The 24,840-nt window shown below is 43.2% G+C and overlaps 1 protein-coding gene across 1 annotated transcript in view; it reads left to right on the top strand.

Annotated features, from left to right (window-relative positions):
• Positions 1–6,395: 6,395 nt before the first annotated feature.
• Positions 6,396–24,840, top strand: part of gnai3 (guanine nucleotide binding protein (G protein), alpha inhibiting activity polypeptide 3) — a 64,352-nt gene continuing 45,907 nt past the window's right edge. The window contains exon 1 of the mRNA XM_035381732.1: positions 6,396–7,078. Within this exon, the coding sequence (XP_035237623.1) occupies positions 6,961–7,078 (118 nt within the window). The 5' untranslated portion in view covers positions 6,396–6,960. The remainder of the gene's footprint in view (positions 7,079–24,840) is intronic.

Here is a 24,840-nt window from a genome sequence, read left to right on the forward strand (position 1 = left end):
TCTGAGTGGTTTGGCTGTGTCAGTGTTTCTGAGTGGTCTGTACTGTGTCAGTGTTTTCTGAGTGGTTTGGCTGTGTCAGTGCTTCTGAGTGGTCTGTACTGTGTCTGCGTTTCTGAGTGGTTTGGCTGTGTCAGTGTTTCTGAGTGGTCTGTACTGTGTCCGTGTTTCTGAGTGGTTTGGCTGTGTCAGTGTTGCTGAGTGGTCTGTACTGTGTCCGTGTTTCTGAGTGGTTTGGCTGTGTCAGTGCTTCTGAGTGGTTTGGCTGTGTCAGTGCTTCTGGGTGGTCTGTATTGTGTTCGTGTTTCTGAGTGGTTTGGCTGTGTCAGTGTTTCTGATTGGTCTGTACTGTGTCAGTTTTTCTGAGTGGTTTGGCTGTGTCAGTGTTTCTGAGTGGTTTGGCTGTGTCATTGTTTCTGGGAGCAGAGAACAGGGCATTGTAACTACACTATTTGAGAACTCTCATGGTCAGTGCAATTAGAAACCACCGAGAACTGCCTTTCTTTATTTTTTCTAAATAAAATGGCTATGTTTATCACACACGCATACGCACACAAACAAAACAACACACACACACACACACACTCGCCGACACACATGCACACACACACAACCACACAAACACACACACGCATACACACACACACACACATGTGCACACACACACACACGCACGCACGCACGCACGCACACACACGCACACACAGCCACACACACAGCCACAAAAACACACACACACCTAAACACACACACACACACACACACACACACACAAATGCACACACAGCCACACACAGCAACAAAAACACACACACACACAAATGTACACACACACACAAACACACACACACACACACACACACAGAGCGGCACACTCAGGTTCTCCATGCATTGGGACAGATAGGACTGTTTCAGAATTTAGGTCGTGGTTACGCAGTTAGCGATGCAAAGTGATGTCATCACAAAGCTTTATTTTGACACTTCCCTTTCTCCACCCCCAGAGCTCTCCCATAATCCTTTTGTGATCCATGATTTATGTCCAGCAACAGAGTTCTCCCTTTGAGGTCATACAGGGGGTCAGCAGGTGACCATGGAAACTCGATGAAACACAGAAAGGGGGGAGGGGAAAGGAGTGGTTTCTACAATGAATGTGATGCTTTGTCCATCCACACCAGACAGTGTTGTTGTTTACACATTTTCTGAAGTAGCTAAACTCGGAGGAGGGGCGAGAAGCTGTCCGTCATGGAGAGGGGTGGGGTTTTATCCCAGAATTCAACGACTTCTGTGTGCCTTTATAATTGCCATGCAGAGAGTCATACAAACGCACACGGCGGCAAAGACACAGTAAGGTGTTCATGTTAGCGATGTAGTTCAGCTTATTCTTCTGATGTTTACTGGTGGTTGGCAAACAACATTTGAGAGTTAGCGTTGCCCATTGCACATCTGACCAATAGTTGCGGAAAGTGGATGTGGACTTTGGAATGTCAGTTTTGGAAAATTACAAAAAATGTCAGATGTAGAACCCCCATATCCAAACGTCGGAAAGGAGCTTTCCACAGCTCCTCGACGTCCCGAACAGCAGTTTGTTTGAAGCGTGTGGAACCCTTTATAGCACAGTCCCAACACAGGGCCAGAGTTGGGAGATGAAGGGGAGGCCTGACATTTAGAAGCACCAGCCCCCCCCCCCCCTCCACCCCCACCGCCCCTGCTGTGTCTCCTCACATCTCACCTGAGGGACAAACTGTCCGGTCAAACACCCAGAAAGGTCAGGACGCATTTAAAAAGCCTTACACCTCTTTATGTTCTTCATGAAAAGTTTAACACTTAAATTAAGAGTTCGAATTAAAACACTACACCAGCTGGAATAGCATTACTATAATATTTTTAACCTAGGTTCAAACAATTGGATGGATAATGGCCATACCGTTATAATGGCTATGCCCTTATGCATTACAACCATCCATGTACACAGTGGTCATGTTGTCAAACAGGAACAAACCTCATAGCCTGATGGCTAAAAATCAACTGGGTTTTTCTGTACCAATTTCCTGCATGATTGTTTGACTTTGATTTCCTTTCGCTTTGCACCTTGCACTTCTGCCAAATTCCCCACAAGATCAATCACTTCAGTAGGTTTCCAACAAGTAGTTGTAAACTACAAGCATTAGATTCTAGAAAAAGCAATGTATGCAGTTTTTTTTTTTTGTATTCGGTGAATTTACTTTCACTTAAACCTTCTTTAAAAGAGAAATATTTTCACTCTATTTTTACTTTTTCCATAATGCGATTCCGGTATATCACTGTGTTAGAGCCTAAATGAGGAAATAATCACCACTCAACGTTCCAGCAGGCTTTGCAGCACGTGGACCTAAACACATCATGCAGAGGCTTAAGATTTGGAATCAGCAAAAACACTGACCGATTGTAAGAGAAAATAAGATAAGGGATAATTCATGTAAAAAATAACAGAACACCCACACACACACACACACACATACACACAGACAGACTGACACACACAGACAGACAGATAGACAGACACACACACACACACAGTTTTCCCATGTGAGATTGCTGTACTCATAGCTTCACAGTCAGTAGAAGTTGCATTCAGGATAAATCCATTCCCAGTCTTAAACTGTTAATCATTTTTCACATGCTTGAAAATAATTTACCCAAGACAGAAAAAAACTAAGATTAAATTAAAGATGACAAGGGGTATTAGCAGAATAAAATGTTCATCTGTAACTGAAAAAACTCAAAGCTCAACAGAGTGTAATGCTGATTAAAACCAAAACACATTTCCACATTTTTTAGATGTTTTAGGAAATAAATTACACCAGAAAAGGGTGAAGCTTAGTGTGAAGTGTTATCTTTTAGCCTGATATTGCTTTAGGCAAGGAGAGGAATCAGTGTTTTCTAAAAACTACAACCAGTGCTATGTTATGTTTTCAATTCTCCAGATGGCATGTGGTTTGAGTGGAAAACAGATCAGAATCTGGTGCTATGGATAATATTTCAGTCAGGCAACTCACGATTGAATTAAGCAATATTTATTGACATTTAGAGTGAATGCAACCTTGGCATCAATTCTTTGCCTCTTATCACTCACTGTCTGCATAAGCCTGCCAAAATGATAACAGGGAGAGAAGGCTGCAGATCACATGGGGTTTCTGTTCTGTGCGGGTCATACGAGAAGCAGAACCAACAGCGAAAGGCTGAAAGGCACAGATCCAGAGGCAAGCAGAGTGAGCCCAGTATGAGCAGCAGCAACAGCAGCAGCAGCATCAGCAGTAGTAGCAGTAGTAGCAGCAGCAGCAGCAGTAGCAGTAGCAGCAGCAGCAGCAGCAGCAGCAACAGTAGCAGTAGCAGTAGTAACAGCAGCAGCAGCAGTACTAGCTGCAGCAGCAGTAGTAGTAGCAGCAGTAGTAGTACTAACAGCAGCAGTAGCAGCAGCAGCAGTAGCAGCAGTAGTACTAACAGCAGGAGTAATAGCAGCAGCAGCAGCAGCAGCAGTAGTAGCTACAGCAGCAGCAGCAGCAGCAGCAGCAGTAGTACTAACAGCAGGAGTAATAGCAGCAGCAGCAGCAGTAGTAGCAGCAGCAGCAGCAGTAGTAGCAGCAGCAGCAGCAGTAGTAGCTAAAGCAGCAGCAGCAGCAGCAGCAGTAGTACTAACAGCAGGAGTAATAGCAGCAGCAGCAGCAGCAGTAGTAGCAGCAGCAGCAGCAGTAGTAGCAGCAGCAGCAGCAGTAGTAGCTAAAGCAGCAGCAGCAGCAGCAGCAGCAGCAGCAGTAGTACTAACAGCAGCAGTAAGAGCAGCAGCAGCAGCAGCAGCAGTAGCAGAATGAGCAAGTGGCATGAACAGGTGAGGCTGGTGGCCTACACAATCCTGCCATTAAGGCATGTGCATCACGTGACTCGACGGTGATTTGGCACTTCCCGAGCTGTCTGCTCGAACTAGCTCTACAAGCTACGTACCATTACTGAGACATCGGCACATCCCAATTTTGGTTAAATACAACATTTTCATCTTCTAATCAGTCTATCCTACTTTGCTGCCTCTGGAAGTCTGCTTGATTCCCCTGTCTGGTTATTTCGCAATAAACACATTGCAGGAAACTGGCTATAGAGGAAACACTGACAGCTGCAAGAACCAGTACACACAACAGACATGAGCTCCCCAAGGCGATTCCGAATGGAACGATTTATCACTTGGAATCGCATCAAACAAAGGATCCAGGTACCTAATCAATGGTTTGCCATGTTTGCCATGTTCTTTTGAGACAAAGACTGACTGTACAATTTGCAAAACACCAGATGGGGGCAAATTAGATAATTTCAGACTATCACATGGCTTCTACCTCTGTGGAACCGTTCCATAAACTTTTTTACCTTTATCTTTGAATATTCCAAACTCAACATGCATAAAACCATCCAATCAATCAAAGGGCACACGCAAAGGGCACCAAAAATAAATTGGATGGTAGACACATGATGGATACGCTTCTGTAGATAAAAGAAAGTGGTCCACAACAGAAGAAAAAAACAGCTTTGAACAGTGAGACTCTGGAAATACCCAACGACACATATTTTTTCACATTACATAAATATTTCACTTTTTGTCAGGCTATGATCCAATTGTCCAAAGACTTCTGCAATGCTAAAGGGGCGTAAGGATTCTTTGGCACAGAACTGACAATGGTGCCCTCTGGTGGCTAGCTGCAGGACAATTGGCAAATCTCTCAGAACCAGGTGTTTCCATGGCAACCCAGCCTCAATGACATTTCTCAGACTGAGGGAGTGGGTGCGTGGAGCATGTTATGAGGTGACATCACCCCCTCACCATCACATGCTCCCCTGCTCAGTGAATTTATTAAAGCTTTCTTTAATTTAATTAACAACATCACATTAACACCCTCCACACTCACACACCCACAGGTAGATACCTACATCTGACAAAAATATATGCTAATGAGTCTTCTCTCCCTATTTCTATTTATCACTTACCTTTTTGATACTGAATCCACTCAGCTAAAACGGAAGAATCTTGTATCAACCTTGTGGCTCCACAAAATACCAGAAAGTTCTATAGATGCAGTATAAGGTGGTGTGATACAAGCCTCCTCACAGCAGTGTCAATAATCTGTGTGTGTGTGTGTGTGTGTGTGTGTGTGCGCGCGCGTTTGTGTGCGTGTGTTTGTGCATTCATTACTTTATTTTTTGCATGACAAAAAAGCTTAATTCTCCAATGTACAGTGTATTTTATGCATATATACCGTTTCAGCAAAACGCATTAGGCACTAATGCAAAGTGTACAAATGTAGTAAAATCATTACAGATCTGCTGGAGAGATTTTCCAAGATTTATTAGAGTTTTTATTAGTTTTTCAGTGATATACTTGAAAGGAATACCTGTATGCTATAGTGCAGTCAAAGTAATTGTAGTCTATTTGCAATTGATTAATCCGTAAGGAACAGCTGTCAGAATGCCCTACCGTGAAGAAGGAGAAAGGACGATTATTTACTTCGGTCGTAAGCAGTTTCAGTTCGTGTTAATGCAATAACATATAACTCCACTGGGGGCGATCACATACCAAAATATGCCTGTGGTTCAAAAACTTTCTTCTAGTTATAATGCATTCATTGACTGTTTCATGCTGCTTAATCCATTCATTCTATGCCCTTGCCTTCTTTCAGAATTTCCTAAATCAAACTCAAACGTTAGTGCGCATTAATTTTATTTTAAGCCCGTGGAAATTCAAAATTGGCAGCTCTTGTAAGGGTAAATATTGCAGCCCACTTTGAATGACGTAGGCCATCTAAAGAATTGAGGGTTCATTCGAACTGTATGTCAAAAACATTTATGGACTCCTGTGTCATTTAATACATTTATTATAAAATCGATGAAAAAATGAAAAAGGTAGAACGTTGTTTTCATTTCTACTACTACCGCTACTATTACTACTGCTAATACTATTGTTTTTGCTGTTGTTGTCGTTTGTGTTGTTGTTGTTATTATTATTATTATTATTATTTTAAATAAATAATAATAATAACACAAACGACAACAACAGCAAAAACAATAGTATTAGCATTAATTAAATAAATAATAATAATTATTGTTATTTAAAATAAATAATAATAATAACAATAATAATAATAATAATAATAATAATAATAATAATAATAATAAAAAGAAGAGGAATAAGAAGAAGAGTTATAATCATCATCATCATCATCAATGTGGTATTTAGTCAAACAATAAAAATCATAAACACTGACATACTGATTTTGTCACGAAATCATTTTTTGTCTCTGGGCTTAGATGTTCCGAGTTTAAACTACATTTCCCAGCACTCCCCGAGGGGGAAAAAAGAAAAGCGTTGTCGAGTTTCAATGTCATTTACATACTTTTCCCCCTAACAGCAACGGAAACAGTGGGGAACCGGAGAGCCTAACAGTTAGTGATCTCATACTCTTAACTTTAAAGATAAAAGCAAAACATAGATAGGATAGGCACGTGAAGCTGAAGATTAACATTACAAACAACTGCCGTTTTATAAATATTTATTGCGTTCAATTTTTTTTTTAACTTTCATGTATTTTTGTTCTTAATTTTTAAACCAACAGTCAGCTCATAAAGCCTAAAGGAAGACTGCTTGCTACGTCTGCACTTCTCATACATTATCTGAATTAGCCTGTAGCACAGCCATTAAAAAACGCTTTGGATTTAAATTAACATTGATCCACTGTCGGGGAAAGCTGTATGTGGAAAAGTACACTTCGGTGAAATCGCTGCTGTCTCCCATGTGAGGGTTGGTGCCAACGCCTTTTTTTCTCTCTCTGCTCCCCGGTTATTACGGCTGCTGAAGAAATCGCTGTGTGTATTTTGTGTTGCTTCTAAAACTGAGAGTTTGAGTTTTATTATATCGGTCTCTCTACGAATACTTATTGGTATTTCAAAATGGGATGTACGCTAAGTGCCGAGGACAAAGCGGCGGTGGAGAGGAGTAAAATGATCGATCGGAATCTGAGAGAAGACGGAGAGAAAGCGTCCAGAGAAGTCAAACTGCTGCTGCTTGGTGAGTATAGAGAGCTGGGGCAATACCACGCGATTTGGTAATTTTACCCAACCCTCTTATAGTGCATTGTATCTCAAGCCACGACGGCTGCTTTCTTGCCAGTCTTGCTCTACCTCAGCGATTTTACATGGCTACTTCGTAGCTACATTTCTGAAATGACACAAAAACCGCACTGTATTAGCCTATAAGTATGCAGGATGGTTTGTTTCCTCGCCCACTTCGAGTAGCCACTCGATAATATGAAAATGTGGTTTCGTTGAATTATCAGTCATTTAAGCGAACTAAATTAAGTTGCTTAAAATGAGAATAATCTCGTCTGGTGTCCGTGTCTAATTGTGCTGCATTTCGTTGATAAGTATGTTTCAATAATTGAGCAATCATTCAGTGGGCGACAACAATCGAATTGAGTGAATCTAATCTGAATACATTGCCTTCCTATTTCGTTCATACAGGATATATTGCCTGCTACTTGTAAGGCAATGTGATATATAGTACAATGACATTTATCAGTTTCTTCGGCCAATAGTTATCGAAATGGCAGATCATTGATTTAATTCCAAACGCTTGTCTTAGACAGCGATGTCCTGTTGGGTTTGAAACGCTAGACATTTCAGCATTTGTCCACCAACTGGAAGTTGATCTAAAGTTTTGCGTCGTCATTCAACGCTGTGGTCGGGGCGACGGCTGAGTTGTAATAGCACTTGATTAAGAGCCGATCAGTGACGTATCTTCTGGATTAGCACGGCTCTCAAATACAATAATAACAACGTAGCCAAAGCTCATAATCTTCCACAAGACTACTCTCCATGTCATATCTGTCAAATAAACCAGCAAGATGCATAACGAATATGCTGTCCGGATGGAATGTGTCATTGCGCTGTTGTATTGCGTTTGAAGTTTAAAACCGTTGCATATTTTTGAATGATTGCCAACTTTTTTAAATTCTGTTCTTATATGCTTCTTTCGTTTCTGGAAATATGGCAGAGATTGCACACTAGATTAGAATTTTTTTGTTAGAAGTCAGTAATAGAGACTTTAAGGGAATTTAGGCCTTCATGTACTGATGCCTTGTATATTTAACATCAGTACGTATGCCCAGTGCTCCTGGTTGTGAACTTTAATTTACACTAACTGAATGTAGATTGGAAGCTGACACCCACTAGACAGACAAATCCGCCATAGTTTCCATGCACACACTTTCTTTTTGCTTGCTACATTACAGCAATATATTGCAATAATAATGTGCTCATTGGTTGGAACCTGTGTGACTGCTGACATGTAGGAGCTGTGTGGCCTTGACAACAGGAGATACGAGTTTCATTTTACCTCTTCGATGCTGCCCTGCTTAGTTCTTCCACGAGGGAGCTAATGATTAAAGGCGTTAGTAAGGTCTTCAGAGAAAACTGCACTTTGCAGGGATATGAGATTTCTGCTGATTTGTGTGGTTTTTTATTCACAATAGAAGGACCCGGAGAATTTGACACATTCAAGGCTGCTTCCCAAACCCCAAGCTGAATCACTCCAGTCCGTGGTCCCCTGATCTCTCTGAGTGTTCATTGGGTGTGGCCTGGTCATCAGTGGGTTTGAACACATGTGCCAGAGTTGCAGCAGTACAATGCTCACCTTTTTCCAGACATCCTGCAGCTCTTTAATTTTGTATGGACAAAAAAAGATTTTAAAAAACACCATTAGTCAGCACTTAATTGCTCCGTTACATAAGAACATTAGAATAGAGAGTGATGAGAACAGGCCATTCAGCCCATCTAGGCTTGTCATTTTAATGTGGCTGATTACAAAGCTAACCCACCTGAGCTGGTTTCTTAGGTCTGGATTGCTCATTCTAAGGTGAAAACTAAACCCCAGCATACCTTGCAGATTTCCAGGATCCAGGTTATTGACCTCTCAGCTACAGGGAAGGCTACTTACACTTATTACACAAATACAAATTGTACATTATCCCCAGTTTTTGTGCAAATTAGAGGTTGAAATTTGCAGGTGAATGTTCTTTTGTCAACCGGCAGGCTACAGGTACGCACACGTTTGTGTACCAGTGCCCAGCGGCAGTGTATCAGAATCTGAATCAGAATCCTTTTATTTGCCAAGTGTATTTACACATACAAGGAATACATTTACAAGTATATTTACACATACAGGGAATATATTTACAAGGGCATTTACACATAGCCTACAAGGAATTGTTCTTCGTGGTTGCAGTGTGCGTAGTTAAGGCAAGGAGAGTAAAAGAGACACTAAGGCGATGTAAGACGGAGAATAGAATTAGATGCGCAGTAGAAGCGAATGTAAGGAAATGTGTTGTCGTGGTCTCTGTGAGATGCAGAGCAGATAACGTTTGCACAGCGTTTCGGAGAGCATGCTGATGGTGCAGCATGCTGTTTGCGATGAGCAGGAGATTACCAGCTATGCACCTTCTCCCCTGAACGGTGGTCAGGGTGAAATGTGCGCACTTCTTTCTGTTAGAGCACCAAGAGGCGTCCCCCGTGCTACGCCTTCCCCCAGCGAGTTAAAGGTGCGTTTAGTCGCATTAAAAATGCAAGCTGCAACGCAGATGTCGTTCAAATGCAGACAGCTGGCTATAAAGTTACAGTACATACTGAGCTCACACACACACAGCCAGCCTGCGAACAGGCTATCGTGTTATCAAGACAATTTCTCAAAAGTGATGACATCACTGTTAGCCTAATTAGTGCTCTGCGTGCTTTTCAGAACCTCGTTAGCGGCTAGCGGTTCCTGCAGATGAACTGAACTGACCCAGTCTGGGTGGATTCTGCCTTGTTGAACTTTTTTACTTTCAACGACCTGGTTTTCACGCACATCATTGTTCCGATTTTGTTCAGATACCTCAAGTACTATAATTCTAGTTGCAACACATCCCATGGGAACATCGGGTTAAACCTGTATTACAAGTAGCCTATATGCACAATCCAAATAAGATCCAAGGTTGCGCATCCCTCATACATAAACACCTTAGTCTGTTTACACCTCTTAAACATGGTCTGTGCATATACAGATTCACAAGGCATTGTGGGTGTTGAAGTCAGCCGTCTAACTTACTGTAAAAAAAAAAAAAAAAAAAAAGTCATGGCAAGCGCAAAACCCTCACTTCTGGACTGACGAAGAGACCAAAGTCTGCATTAAGAGATTTAAGCATTGTGCAGTGTTTGGACAGCAGAAAGCAGCAATTTGTTCAGTTACACAGAACAGATTAGACACTGAAAGCAGTGTATTTTGCAAGGGCTGTCAACGTTAACATGTTAACTCATGCGATTAATCTTAATTACTATTATCAATTACAATAGTTAAAGACTGGATAATAGATGGGGGTGGTAGATAGGGAACCTGGTCATAGATATGCAACTATGCAGGGACCATCGCTGCCAAAATAAGAAATTATGAGAATTAATTGCATTAAAAAACGTGTGAATTATTTCAATTATTTGCATGAGTTAATGCGCTAATGTTGATAGCCATAATTTTATGACAAAACAATGGCAGCAGTTCTAGCCCAGCACATTTTAAACACTTCATACACATGGAAGAATTACTAAGACACCTTGGGTTATTCCTTTAATGACGCACATAAATGGTTAAATAAAGGTAATGAATGAGTATGACCCTAACTGGAATAAGGATTATTATTTGAAATGTGGTGTGCATGTAGGCTACATGTGGTCAGTGTAATTCCAGTGTTACAGTTTTATCATAATGAAGTATACTTGTGAATTTATGCCTTTGACACTGCTGACCTGCATGATCTTATTGGTTTATTTATCATTAAAAAAAAAAAAAACTTTTATTGTGACTTTATTTCTGTTTCAAGAGATCTTTGCCATCAGACCGATGAGTAGCCTAACTGTATACTGAATACAGGGCTAAATATGGTCCAAAGTGGATCGATCTGGTGAAATGGGCCTTATGGTACACATTTTGTTTGAAATGCTGTTTTGGGACAGAAGTTTGAATTTATAAGTTAATTATATCAGTACTGTTTAGCCAAGCCATTATCAAAATCACACTAGAAAACAGCTTTTGAAAGGTTTGCTCTTTGATTTAGGAGAACATAATGTGGAGAATGAGGCGTGTGATTACATTAGTTCTTTAGATCCTGGAGGCAAATTTGGAACATGCGGAAAGCATTTTTGGGAGGCTGCAATTTTGTAAATGGCGTGAAGTGCACAGTTCACAAATAGTGTACTCAAATGTATTATTGAATTTTGTTGCTGTTCTGGTTGTTTATTGCTGAGAGTTTTAATATGTCATGTCTGAAGTTTTGCAGCCTGGCACATTGTAGATTTTGTGTCAAAGGTTTGCCTGACAAAACCATTTCCATTGTTTTGTTTTTGAGTGCACCGAGGTACACACTGAACCAAACTTCAGTTATGATTCCAACAAAAATACTTTACATACTGTACAATGGCACAAAACCACACATAGCAGCATAGAGTGCAGCTCAAGCCTTTATTTCGCTGACCTCTCGCATTGTTTCTTTGTTCAGTTTCGGTCTGTGGCTTTTTAAAGTCATGGTTAGGTTTCTAGGGCTAGCCTTATAGCTCATTAATTGGCTTCCTAGGACTAGGCTATAGCTCATTAATTGGTTTCCAAGTGAAGCTAGTAACATGGATTATATAGGCTAAGTATAAACTCTCACTTTAGCTTGCTGTTAGTAATGAATAAGCTAACAGGTATAATCAGTGCCTTTGGGAAACATACCATATAGCCAAAGTACATCACAGCTTCATCATTGTTTTTTTCAAGAGCAAGGCAGTGTACTTGGGAGCCCAGTAGCAGACCGTGATTTGCCACTGTAAATTGCAAACAGTGTTTGTGATGCTTGATTGCATGCTAGCTAATATAGGCCGCTAGCTAATTGATAATTTGCTGCTTGGCTGAAGTTAGGAGAGCGTTCTTATAATGACAATCACACATCCTATAAGTTGTATAACCGTTACGGTATGTTTCCGTGCATTTTATAAAATACGTGGCTGTACGATTGCTTGACAGATGTTCTCCAGGCATGTATTCTGGATCAGACCTGGGTCAAATAAATATTTTAAATTCTTTAGGCCTTTAGACGGCAGTAAAATTCCTGCAGATTGTCTTGTAATTTATGAGCGTTGAGGCCGGACTTCCCCGCGAACCTGGACTGAGTCCTGAAGTGCTGCAGGTCTCTCTGTGAGATTGTTAAAGTCATCACAGGGGCTTCACCCTTCGGTGTTGCACTTCATTTTCCTCCGCCTGGCTCTCACAGTCACAGATGGCATATTTCCCGACAGATTAGACTGAATTACTGTTGTGTCAAAGTGTGCAGCACCTCAGTCCCTCCACCATTTAGTATACCTGTGTCAGTATTGGTCTGTGATCTTTAGTGTGTCGGTATTGGTCTGTGATCTTTAGTGTGTCGGTATTGGCCTGTGATCTCTAGTGGATTAGTGTGGGTCTGTGATCTTTAGTGCATTAGTGCAAGTCTGTGATCTATAATGTATTTGTGTGGGTCTGTGGACTTTAGTGTATCTGTGTTTATCTGTGATCTTTAGTGTATCTGTGTCGATCTGTCATCTCTAGTGTATTAGTGCAAGTCTGTGATCTGTAGTGATCTGTGTTGATCTGTGATCTTCTGTGTTGATCTATCATCTCTAGTGTATTAGTGCAAGTCTGTAATCTATAGCGAGTCTGTGATGTTCAGTGTATTAGCCTAGTGTGTGTCTGTGATGTTCAGTGTATTAGCCTAGTGCGTGTCTGTGATGTTCAGTGTATTAGCCTAGTGTGTGTCTGTGATGTTCAGTGTATTAGCCTAGTGCGTGTCTGTGATGTTCAGTGTATTAGCCTAGTGCGTGTCTGTGATGTTCAGTGTATTAGCCTAGTGCGTGTCTGTGATGTTCAGTGTATTAGCCTAGTGCGTGTCTGTGATGTTCAGTGTATTAGCCTAGTGCGTGTCTGTGATGTTCAGTGTATTAGCCTAGTGTGTGATGTTTAGTGTATCTTGCTCATTATATCAGACCAGGTTGTGAAAAGTTGCAGGAGAACAGCAGGAGGGGGTGAATCACAGGTGGGAAACTGGATTAGCTGAGCAGCCAAACAGAAACAGAAACAGAAATGGAAACAGAAGACGGAGAGCAGACCAGCTGCCTTCGTTTAATCAGAACTCTGTTTCCCAGCGATCACCTGGGGAAGTCAAAGGATTGCCTAGCCAGTCACATGTAGGAGGTGAGTAGGTGGGTGGATTGTGTAGCCAATCAGGTGTAGAGGTGATTAGATGGATGGATTGTGTAGCCAATCATCCATCCATAATTAGGTGGCCAGATGGCAAGAGCCAGTTTCATAGAAATTAGCCTATACCAGAGCATTGGGGCTAACACCCCTGCACTTCTCAGAAATATCACAGGAACTTTAGTGACCACAGTGAGTCAGGACCTCAGTTTAACATCTCACCTGAAAGACAGCACCTTCATCAGTCTGCTGGGGTATTGGATTTTCAGTTTGGTTTAGAGGGGCACATGCCCCCTACTGGACCACCAACACCTCTTTCACCAGCAAGGTAGTCTCCCATCCAAGTGCTGACCAAACCAGTGCCTGCTTAGCTTCAAACGTCATTATTTAATACATAAATGCAATGCTTTTACCATGGAGGTGATGAACCCTCTGAAATTCAGATCTCTGTTTGGGTGGGGTAAAAATTTCACAAGTTAAAAATGTGAGCTGAAACAATAGGAGAGGGAAATAGATTTCATTATTTTTCATTTCAAAATGACTAATAGGAAAATTGCGCAAAGGTTCTTACTTCTCTTATTTAGAGGGATGTTGCAGCAGTCTGTTGGGTAAGGCTGAACTGCACAGATGGCAGTTTATTGTAATGTGTCTTATCTCCACTGTGTTTCTTTATGGAAGGTGAAAAATATAACCGCTTGAGTGGCTAATGCTAACGGTGGCGAGCTCCAAGAAAAAGCGATTATCCAAAGGGAGTAGTTCATGAAAGTGGTGGATTTCTGTTTATTTCTAGCGTGGGGAGTCTCTGAAGATTACACAAATTTTGACAAACACTAGCGTTTCACATAAACGGCTGGCATGAAGGCTAGAACTGACTGAATGTGAGAAAATAAAGGCACTTAAAACCGTCTTCTTTAGTTGCTGTGAAGAACAAAGAACACAACTTGCATCCTCCCCAGTGCTATAGTGAGCCATGCTGTGGAAACTTGGAGAACTCCTCGTAAAACCAGCATTGTATATAAAGTAGGCTACATCTCATACAAAATGATGGGCATTAATATGGTGTTGGTCCACCCTTTGCTGCTATAACAACCTCTTGTCTTCTGGGAAGGCTTTATACTACATATTGGAGCATTGCTGCAGGGATTTCCTTCCATTCAGTCAGAAGAGCATTAGTGAGGTCTGGCACTGATTGGGTGATTAGGCCTGGTTCACAGTTGGCTTTCCAATTGATCCCAGAGGTGTTGGATGGGGTTGAGTTCAGGGCTCTGTGCAGGCCAGTCAAGTTCTTCCATCCCATTCCTGACAAAAACCATTTCTCGTGGACCTGGCTGTGTGCTAGGGGGCATTGTCATGCTGAGACAGGAAACGGCCTTCTAGAATGTCTAGAATGTGATTGAATGCTGTAGCATTAAGATTTGCCTTCCCTGGAACTTTGGGGCCTAGCCCAAACCCAAACCATGAAAAACAGCCCCAGACCAAGGGGTGTCCAGATACTTATGGTCATATAGTGTACCTTGGATAGCCTGCTGAAGTATTGTAATAAGCGCGCCTTTTAAATTTGGTTCAGCCTGGCTATTGTATTTATGGTCCTGGTCCTGACAGCTGAGAGGTGTGAGTTTGCCTGTTAACAGTGTAGACGACGATAAACCCTTCCATCTGAAAAATGTCTCGGGAGATGACAGACATTAAAATCTGTCAACCTGGCAGGGTTACATCGTCTCATAACAGAAGAAGAATGCACATGTTGGAAAAGCCAATTTTATGGAGTAGAAACTGAGACAAGGGTGCGAGGAATGTCACACAAGGAATAATACCCATATTTGGAAGGGCCAAACATTTTATATTTTTAGTGTGTAAACAAGCTAAGCAAGCCGTGTTTAAAATACTGCATGAGTGCAGGAATTCCTGACTGCTGCAGCACAATGGAAGCCATGACAGAGGGCCCAGACTTAAGGCACCAGCTTTAGCATTGGGGGAATGAGGTTTTATGACCCCCAGAAATGGGTGGAGCGACGATACGCTGTCAGCGACTCGCCAGTATGAACATTTGTTCTTTGCTTTGGAAAGCACGGTCATTTGATTGGCTCACAGAAGTAAATTGTGAAGGGGTTGACAGCTCACTGAAACACCACCCATTGGGGTGTTTTTTGAAACCTCACGCTTCGACCATTAACCCTTTGAGGAGTAGGTTATTTTGGAATGTTTTTCAAAATTCTAAGTCAGTGTTCTAGAACTCCTTTGCTTTCAGTCACTATTAGTGATTGTTACATCAGCATTAGAATCTTCAGTGAAGAACATTCTAATCACACATTTGTGATTGTACACCTTAAAGGGTTAATATAGCTTTAGCATTCATTTGCACTGTGAAAGCACTTCCCAGCAATGGGTGAAGCGTCCAGTGACTGTTGCATGGCTGGAGAACTTGACTTTGATTTTGGCTTGGTGGAGCTCATTTCTGATGATGTGCAAGAACACAGATGTCAACAGTTTGCAACAGAGTGAGTTTGCAAAACAAAGTGACTGTAAGAACAGGAAGAGCATATACTCTAGTTTGCCAGAAGAGTTTAGCGTACAATCATGTGCGGAATCGCATGAAGCTGACTTTCCCAAATGTCAGAAAAGTAACTCATAGTTTGTTTGAACCAGGGGGTGTCCAGTGTCCAGTCTTATCTGAAAAGGGCCTTTGTTTTAGCCCGATACTGAGACACCTGATATTAATTAGTTAATCGGGTGCTGTAGTGCTGGGATAAAAACAAAAAGCCACACCCATGTTGGCCCCTTCTTAGAAGAGATTTGACACCTCTGGTTGACACCCCTGGTCTGACACCCAGACTGTTGTAATTACTAGCGTTTATGCCTAGCTTTGGACCTCAGCACAGCATTTTTTAAATTGAAAAACATGAACTTCAGCTTAATATGAATCACTCATTTCAAATGACTCATAGAACATTTGCATGAATAGCCCCCTTTCTCTTGTTCAGGAACAGTTCAGCTGAAGTGGTGTGGCTGCCTCTTCTGCCTTGTAGTCCCAGAATATGTGATGGTGTTATGGCCAGGTTATGGGTTCGCACTTCATAAATTTCACCCAAGGTTTTTGCTTGCTCTTTCTAAGATGAACATTCACCTTTTTGAATATATGTGGTTTGAACAGAAGAATTATTTAAACACATTTATTCCCACTGCTTATTTCTTCCTCATATTGTGGATTCCCTCAACACTGCTACATCATCTGTGGGTTTGGGAGAGCTTGTGTCGTAGCGCGTGTCGTAGCGTGTGTGTCATACCGCGTGCGTGTCATAACGCGTGCGTGTCATACCGCGTGCTCGTCTGATCTCTCTCTCTTTCTGTATGTACAGACAGGTGACAAGTTAAAGGAAAAACCTGAATAAATTAGGGGAAAAACATAATGAATTCAGGTGCTTCCATACAGGTGTACTGCATGATACAATTAAGCAGTTAGCACCGTATCAAGCTCTGTTGCTGAGCAGGCCCAGTTGACCTCAATTTCAGGTCAAGATGGCAAGAGGAAAAGAAATAAGTGACTTTGAAAGAGGGTTCATTATTGGGGCAGGGATGGCGGGAGCTTCAGTCACAAAGACTGCTCAGCTGGCTAGTGTTTCAATAGGAGCAGTGACCTAAGTGACATCTGCTTTTATTATCAGTAAGTAGGGTCGGAAAATTGTGGTGGAAAGCTCATATTCGATGACCATGATGCTCGTGCATTAGTGCGTTATGTAAGTAAAAACCGAAGAGCAACTCTTCCTGGTGACTGAGAATGTCAGTGCAGGACGTGATCAGACTGTCAGCAAGAACAGTCTGTTGACTGCTACATAGAGAGGGATATTATAGTAGGGTTGCAGTGCATAAACCCCTCATTTCAAAGACAAATGCGCATTTGAGAGTTCAGTGGTGCAAAAACCACAGGCATCCAGAAATGTGGAATAAAGTGATATGTTTTTTTTGGTGGCAGGGCGGTCTTAGAAGTGCTGCTGTGTGTGGGAAAGGTTGTGTGGGAGACGTGTGGAAAAACCAAAAATCAGTAAAAAAAAAAAAAAATAATAATAATAATTTTGTCAAGAAATGATGCAGTCCTCCACACAGCATAGTGCTGAGACTGGGCAGGACGGGGGGCCCCTGGGGGCTGATTACTGTTCAGCACAGAGCTGGATGCTCCTAGGCCCACGGCTCTCACAGGCCTTTCGTTTCCCCGGCGCGCTCCGAGTCGGCATGGAGACCGACAGAAAACAGACCGCCGAGCCGCTAGAAAAAATGTGGGGTGGTCTTCTTCGTGAGGCGCGTCTCCTGTGAACTCTCTGAAACTGAACTTCCGTCCGCTGACCGTTGGCTGCCTCAGGTGGGATTTCCCGCTGGACATTCGAAACAGTATTTCAAAATGTAGGGTGGTCTTCTCCTTCTGTGAACTCTCTGAGACTGAACTTCTGTCCACTGACCGTTGGCTGCCTCAGGTGGGATTTCCCGCTGGACATTCTAAACAGTATTTCAGGACGTGAAATGGAAGAAATCTGATTGCACAAGGCTCCCAGCCGTACAGTGCTCTGAACTCTGCTTGATTGTGTTGTTTGTAACCTTATGGTAGTATGAGCCTGACCAGTTTGCTTGTACACTTGAGGTTCTAGGAGCCCAAACAGGTTGCTGGTAGCTTTAAGGTACACTGAGCCTGATTCAGTTTTCCCAAACTTAATTTGTGGAAAAATGCTCCAAAGTCAGCTCAGGGTTTTTCATAGTTGAGATAATGTAAGATGTCATTATTCTGGTGGGGAGTTGGTATAAAGTACTTGTGCATGTTTTCAAATATAATACAACTCCATAGCAGGTATTAAAAGTTCTTCTTGCAAAAATGTGGACTACATTCAGATGATTGGTCACAGCAGAGCAGAGGTTTTGCCCATTGGCTAGTCTGAGTAGGGAATTTAGCATGTGACTTGGCACATGGATCTTTTATGGAGTAAATCATAATTTATGCAGTAAATCATGAAGTAATTTATTATATATTCCTTTGCCTGTGGATGAAAATGTATTGTTGTACAGCTGAGGGAATGCTGGAATGTTCCTAGCATGTAGGCTTGTACAAACCACCTGCCAGCAGTAGTTCCCTCCTTGTCATTTCAAAAAAAGGGAGGCACAGAATTGTTTCTTTTTCCTAGATACTGTGCTGTTCATGCTCTTGATGAAAGGTTTCATTTTTAAATCTTTAATTTTTTTAATTAGCCCTTTTGCTGGCATGAGCTTGGCTAAAGGCAATCTTTTAACACACTCAGTGTTTTCCTTAAGCTTTACTATAGTATAGCCTATAACCTAAGCAACACACATTTTTGCAGACACAAGTTTTTCTAAATCAAATAAAACAAAAATAGAATTTCCTTTGCACCTTCCTGATCAGGTTTCTAGTTTCCCAAAATGCACTTCTTTTCCCCTGGTCATGGACGACCTCAGAGTCTTAGGCTGAGTTGATTGGCTGTTCCCAGCTGGCTGAAGGTTCTAGTCAATTTGAAAATGAAAGGGGAACAGAGTCCCTCGCTGCTTTGGCAAGTCTTCCCCCAGCGACAACTGAGGACCTTTCAGTCAGGGAGCCGGTAGTGAATGTACAAGCTCTGACTGAGATTTATCAGAGCACGGTGATACAGAAGGGAAACTGAATAAAGGCAGAGCCATTCTGATGCTTGTCCTTCTAGTTTCCATACAGAACGGCAGAGCTGCTTACTGCAGAGCTGATTCACTGGATTTGTAAATAATCATTTTCCAGATGTAGGGGAATTATTTGAGTTTGGGAAAGATGGCGGCATGAAGGTTACTGAGAAATAAGAATAATGAAAGGTAGAACAACGGTCCAACAATCAACAATGTCGTAACTTCGAAAGAAAGCCTGCGGTTTTGAATGCTATCTCAGTTGCGCTGCATAGGTTCTGTGGAAATTAAAACATGCCTGTTCCCATGCACACACACATAACTCAGCATGCTGTGAGCCGGCCACTGTTTTAGTGTTACCATTGATGAGATATAGCTCTAGATGATCTGATGCCTCATATTTCCTGTTGTTCGTCCCCACAGGTGAGTACGCCCTGTTCCTTGTGGGCCCAGAAGCTCCTTATTGCCCATAAATTGTCTCGCCGGGTGGGGAAAAGTAAATGGATGGCGTAGAAATGCGGGAGTCATGATATAGCCTAGTTTATTAACGTGTGTTGAGTCCAAGAGTTCGTTGAGCTGTGTGTTGTATTTGCGATCTTCCCGCTTCAGTGAAGAATGTTGTCGGAAACATCGACCTCAGAAGCCTTGACTGCGACCAGATCTGTTTGTGCGTGTAAACGGAACCAGAATGTTCCTGCGCAAAAGTCACCTTACCCTGTCGAGCAAGGGGCGCCCGGCCAGACAACACTGTTTGTTTTGACTCGTGGAGAAGTCGAGTTGGGGTGTTGGATTACAGGCGGCAAAGTACATGCAAAATATGACGGAAGATTTAAGGGGAATTTGCGGAGTTGTGGCACAGGCATGTGCAGGATCTTGTCCAGGCCTGTCCTGGTTTAGCCGGCACTGGATCTTGGGCAAGAGCAGGCTGTCCCGCGCGCGTGAAAGGGGCTCCAGAAATCTCACCTTTGTGCCGATTCCTGTTCTCCTCTTGTTTTCGCATGTTTTGCTCGGTTGTTGGCAACAGTGCCACTTAACGGGCTGATCCAATCCAACCTCGTGTTGTTCTGCCCTTTAACAGAAATCGTACAACGTAAAGCCGAACCGAGCTAAGGAATTTCAGCCTGCCGTCAGGCTTTGAGTTCAATTCAGTTCGGTTTAGTCACTGCGTGGTGAAAGTAAAACCGTTCGCTTGGGGAAGTAAATCGCCCCGTTAGTGCCTATGATGCAAGCTTTTACACGGGGCGTAACAAAAGCTCTGTTGAGGAAATGAGGGAATTTTAAAGCAGGTTTAACGCGCAGTTTGTGCAGGGTAACCGATTTCTATGCCACCCACATGCCCTCGCTGCAGGCACCGAGAACAAAGAACAAAATCTCTCCACGTGGTCAAATAATCCGGAGACGTGTGCAAACACCGCACAATGTTCATGACGCAACGAGAAAGAAAGCTTCTGCAAGATACAATTAAGAGGGAGAGAATTAGTTGCCGACTGTTACCGATTTCTCGGCTAATTATATGCTTGAGAGAAAAATGGGTTTGCGAAACGATGTTGTTTAAAGGTCACTTTAGAAGTTGGGCAATAATTTCAGCGGTCTGGCCCTTCACCAGAAGATGGCTTCCTCCGCAAGCGTTTGTCCTTTCCCGTCCTTCTGCGCGTCTCGTACGCAAATGGAACGCGCTGGAAATATATAAATCGAAATATATTCAGGCACTGCAAGGCCTCACAATATATTGGCAAATATACAAATTATTTCCACGTTTTTCAATTATTGCAGTATGTAGACCTATGTAAAATGCACTGGTGTGAAATAGGCCTATACTTTATGTTTTAGCTCAAATGTCCGACTGAAGCCAACAGACCCAAATGAGCTGCTCTGTTGCAGTGCTTGATGGTCTAAACGAGTCAAAAGTCAACTCTCCTTTTGTGTTGTGCGCCCGCACGTTGTGTGTGATCAGTACCAGAGCTTAAATTAACCAACGGTTATAAGGCACATACTGATCATTTTGCAGTGTGTTGCTAGCCTTCTAATAACTTAGACTTTTGCTAAATATATGCTTATCATTATATTTCCAAGTCTGCATATTTTCTGTACGTATGCTTTCCTGAAAGAAACGGAAAAGAATGAAAAAGAACGAGAGAAGGAACTGAATTCCCGTTAGGATGCAATGCGCTAACGTCGCAATGCGCTAACGTCGCCCCCCCCCCCCACTGCCGACTGCTTCTGGAGGATTCTTATTCCTGTGCTCTGGGTGGGTGGTTTGGCCAGTCCAGCAGTCTTTAGGCCAGAATACAGCCCATGCAGCCAAGTTTGTCAGTTCACTGGCAAAACATTCATTTCAAAAGCAAAAGTTCCAATACAAATTTGCAGAAGTAATCAGGGAGAAAAAAACACGAAAGACAGGAAAGAAAGGAACATTATGTGTCCGTGCAGTTTTCATAATGCCGTCTTGCTAAACCACTGAGGACATTTTCCATATAGAAGGACATGACTTGAGAAATGATTGGCTAATGCAATGCAGGTTCAGCCCATTTTCATTTTTTGTTAAAGGGGAACTGCACCAAAAATTATTTTGTATTTTCCTGTGTTCTTTGACCATAATATACTCAGAAAATTTGGTTCTGAACTTCGAAATTCATCCTGTAGAACAGAACCATCCCTTCTGCATATTTTGACTAACCAGGTGCCACGAAATGCACCATCTGGCTAATTTCGAGCTTGAGTCTAGACATATTCATGACGGGCTTGTAGAATAACGGGGGAAAACCTTTTTTGGGTGTCCTTCCAGTTCTGTCATTGCCTTTATTCTGAAACCTGACACTGGCATTGTTAACCTCACTAACTGCTCATTAAAGCCAGTATTTTCGGTGTTATACCAGCTAATCCTCATTTGTGGCTCAAAATGGGTGTGGGGACCAGAAGAGGCTCCCCACTTCAATGTGAGGTGCTTTGAGAGCACTGCGTCAGTCCAACCCATGATATCAATTATAGTTGTTACTGCTATTAGGCTACTACTAATGCTGTAGTAGGTAATCTGGGAATTTATCATTGGGGAAGTTACAACATGGTGCACTTATCTTTCACTTTTAGTTCCTAACATTTTTCTTGCCACCTTAGTGCAGATGAATGGGTGAAGCAGCGTACAGTCTGAGAAATAAAGGTACAGTGGGTGTACTTATTTGTTTTTTGGGGAACAAATTTCCCAAACGTACCCTGAAAGTCACGCAAAAAAGCTACAAATGAATTATTGCTGGCTAGGGGAACAGGTTTATGTCCCTATAGGGTACCGCCCCAGTGATGCGTCTGTGCCTTTATAGGTACTTTTTTTTTTTACTGAGAGTGTTGTGGTATTGTTGCTAACCATTTCCCCCGTTGTCTCCCCAGTTCAGAATGTCCAGTCATACGGTCTACGTCCATGCTAGTGCTGCGGTTCCCACTGCTGACGTGGTAGAGTGTACAGAAGTACGCCATCTCTCCACCGACCAGCAGGGGTCGCTAGAGAGTGACGAGGTGTGGATCCCTCCCACCAAACCCTGCCTAACCTTGGGTGACGCCACCAGAAATGGTGCTTCTTGCTGTGGGGCTGCTGTCAGCTCTGCCATGGTTGGGATTTGATGCCTGACTGTGGGGCCCATCCGCACACTAGAGCAGATTTCATACTGACTCTAATTCTCTAATTCGGTAGTTTGGTCTGGGATGATCTGACACGTGGTGGAACGACAGGCCACACCGCAGCGTTCCCAGTCTGATTGCTCCTAGGGTACGCACCGCAGCGTTCCCGGTCTGATTGCTCCTAGGGTACGCACCGCGACGTTCCCGGTGTGATTCCTCCTAGGGTACGTACCGCGACGTTCCCGGTCTGATTGCTCCTAGGGTACGCACCGCAGCGTTCCCGGTGTGATTGCTCCTAGGGTACGCACCGCAGCGTTCCCGTACTGATTGCTCCTAGGGTACGCACCGCAGCGTTCCCGGTCTGATTCCTCCTAGGGTACGCACCGCAGCGTTCCCGGTCTGATTCCTCCTATGGTACGCACCGCGACGTTCCCGGTCTGATTGCTCCTAGGGTACGCACCGCAGCGTTCCCGGTCTGATTGCTCCTAGGGTACGCACCGCAGCGTTCCCGGTCTGATTGCTCCTAGGGTACGCACCGCAGCGTTCCCGGTCTGATTGCTCCTAGGGTACGCACCGCGACGTTCCCGGTCTGATTGCTCCTAGGGTACGCATCACAGCGTTCCCGGTCTGATTGCTCCTAGGGAACGTCAAACCCGGTTCCATGTCGAGAGGACTCCTTTTTCATTTTTTTAACGCCTGGCTTTTTGGTTTGCCGGGCTCTGAGGTTCGCTCCTGGCGTGCTCGCTTTGGCGTACCGCGACGCGCCGCGCAGCGCGCTGACCTCCCTTTTTACCGGAGCCGCGAGGCACGGCCGGTCTTCCGAGAACACGGACAGCGCAGGAGAGAACGCCGGAGGCCCGGGAAATAAACGGAGACTCACCGAGCCAGAAACGAGCGCTGAAACATCCGCTGTCCTGCGGTCAGGAGAAAATATGCACTGAGACGCACTGAGACGTGTCACTGATACAGGGACACGATCTGAATATGAACTAGTATTTATGCATGTAGCTAATGTACTTGACTTGACTTAAAAATAGAAAAAATTTAAAAATCGGTTCAGGAAACTAAGGCAATTTAGTAATATATCAATTGTGGGTGCATAGCCCCTGCCATAAAGCATGTAATTAAAGCGTAAAAAAAGAGTGAAGAGACAGGATTTGTGAAACAGGGCTCTTATTCAGGATTGGAGGATACCGTGGTGGTTAATAGCAATTTAGCACACGCTGTTGTCCAGAGCCCCTTACAAAAGTGCACACATGAAGGTTTAGCAGAGATTCAAGTCATCAGGGTCCCAACCAATAGTGTTCAGCATTATATAACCCTGCAACTTAACAGTAGGTGTTCTAGTCAGTGCAAGAGGGAGACTGACGTTAAAGTGTTTTAAGTAGCAAATGGATTTGAGTTTGAGTTTGGATTTGGGTGTGTCAAGCCCATTTTAAAGTTTTGGCCATTCCAGTACATTGTATTATTTACAACCAATACACTGTCCTGGGTGAGGATTTTATATGTTCCTGCTGCACAAATATTTCTATAGATAGAATTCTTAAAATATAAATGCATATATTAAAGGAGTAGTAGGCTAACTAAGAAGAAGAGATTGTTTATAAAGTTGCGTACACTTTGTTAGATGAGACATAGACTAAACACTTAACTGTGTCTGGCCGTTTTAAAGCAAGTCGCAAGCTAGGCCCTTTTCTCCGTCGACTGTGGAGAGAGAGGATTTATTAGGTCAAACAAGGCGAGCTTGGATTCACCCCCTGAACACACAAAACCGAAGCTCTACGGTTGGCTGGAAACCATTGGCTCTGCCTGAAAAGAGTTTGCCCTCTTAAGCATGAATGCCATTCATAAATAACTGCCTTTCTGCTACAGGCGTGCACATCCAGGAGTGTTTTCAGACCGTACTGGCAAAAGGGCCCTCTATCGGGGGGGGGGGGGGGGGGGGGGGGGGGGGTGTAATGGAAATGACACTGGGGGAGGGCTGTTCCAAGAACACTAAGAGGGGAGTCGCATTAATGCACCCTTTACTGTGCAGGCTGAACTGGACTGTGGGTATTTAGCCAGACGGGAACTGAAATGATGTGGAAAGAGCGTTTGAGGGTTGGGGGTTGTGGCTGGGTTAGAGTTTGGGGTGGTGGCTGGGTTAGAGTTTGGGCTGGGTTAGAGTTTGGGGTGGTGGCTGGGTTAGAGTTTGGGCTGGGTTATATTTTGGGGTGGCGGCTGGGTTAGAGTTTGGGGTGGTGGCTGGGTTAGAGTTTGGGGTCGTGGCTGGGTTAGAGTTT

This window comes from Anguilla anguilla, chromosome 11 (genome assembly GCF_013347855.1).
Source record: "Anguilla anguilla isolate fAngAng1 chromosome 11, fAngAng1.pri, whole genome shotgun sequence".
NCBI classification, from domain to species: domain Eukaryota; kingdom Metazoa; phylum Chordata; class Actinopteri; order Anguilliformes; family Anguillidae; genus Anguilla; species Anguilla anguilla.